Source organism: Cryptosporidium andersoni, assembly GCF_001865355.1.
Source record: "Cryptosporidium andersoni isolate 30847 chromosome Unknown contig_123, whole genome shotgun sequence".
Classification (NCBI taxonomy): domain Eukaryota; phylum Apicomplexa; class Conoidasida; order Eucoccidiorida; family Cryptosporidiidae; genus Cryptosporidium; species Cryptosporidium andersoni.
This window is the reverse complement of record NW_027122807.1, coordinates 873-2,080: the sequence shown is the minus strand read 5'-3', so window position 1 is coordinate 2,080 and position 1,208 is coordinate 873. Positions and strand designations below refer to the sequence as shown.

The 1,208-nt window shown below is 28.8% G+C and overlaps 1 protein-coding gene across 1 annotated transcript; it reads left to right on the top strand.

The window, feature by feature from the left end:
- Positions 1 to 416: 416 nt before the first annotated feature.
- Positions 417 to 1,185, top strand: cand_038630 (uncharacterized protein; the record flags this gene model as incomplete). Its single annotated transcript, XM_067214085.1, has 2 exons — positions 417 to 672; positions 758 to 1,185. 2 exons carry the CDS (start codon positions 417 to 419, stop codon positions 1,183 to 1,185), a joined length of 684 nt encoding a protein of 227 aa, XP_067069712.1.
- Between the last annotated feature and the right edge of the window lie 23 nt (positions 1,186 to 1,208).

Genomic DNA, 1,208 nt, shown 5'->3' with positions numbered 1-1,208 from the left:
TATTAATTATTTACTACTAATAACTAATTTAATAGTGCAAAGTTTTAATAACATAAAATTTTAATAGCGTAAGATTCTTTAATATTTTAGGGATATTATCTAGATAATATTTTATTAGAAATATATCCCCCCCACATGCGCGTAAATTTTTAATGTATATTTGCGGTTTATAATTAATAATAGGCTCCAATAATGATACATATATAGGTTGTATAGATAATTATATAATCTATTACTGTAATAATATTGCGCATATATGTGTTGTACAAAGTGTGTAATATATTAATGTCTAATAGAAATAATAGGGGTTGAACTAGATAAACACTTTTTTTTTTTCTTCTGGAAATCTAATAAATTTATTTTCAAGGGTTAATATATAATATTCTAAGATTAAGAGTTGATATTTCGAAATTACAATGACAGAAACAACGAATATTAGAGAATCAAATGTATATATGGCAAAACTTGCTGAACAAGCAGAACGTTATGATGAAATGGCTAGATATATGAAAGATGTTGTTAGTAATCGTGAAGAAACTGAGGAATTGACTGTAGAAGAACGGAATTTATTAAGTGTAGCATACAAAAATGCAGTAGGTTCTAGAAGATCATCATGGAGAATTATCTCTTCAGTGGAACAAAAAGAGCATAGTAGAAATGCTGAAGAAGCTAGTAAAATGTGTGCTAATTATAGAAGCNNGAAGCAAAGTAGAAGTTGAGCTTACTGATATTTGTAATGATATTTTAAATATGTTAGATACTCATCTTATCCCATCAGCAACTACTCCAGATAGTAAAGTTTTTTATTTTAAAATGAAAGGTGATTATCATCGCTATATTTCAGAATTTTCTACAGGAGAAGCTAAACAAAAAGCTGCAGAGGATGCTTTAAAGGCATACAAAGATGCTACCTCAGTTGCTAAAGAATTGGAACCAACTCATCCAATCCGTTTAGGTCTTGCATTAAACTTTTCTGTATTTCATTATGAAATTCTTAATGAACCTAGAGCTGCTATTGATATGGCTAAGGAGGCATTTGAATCAGCAATTGAACATCTTGATAAATTATCAGAAGATTGTTACAAGGATTCTACACTTATTATGCAATTATTAAGAGATAATTTAACTCTTTGGACTGCAGATTTGGGAGCTGCTGCAGAAGAAGGTGCTCCAGAAGCTTCATAAATAAAATTTTTTTTTTTTTTTTT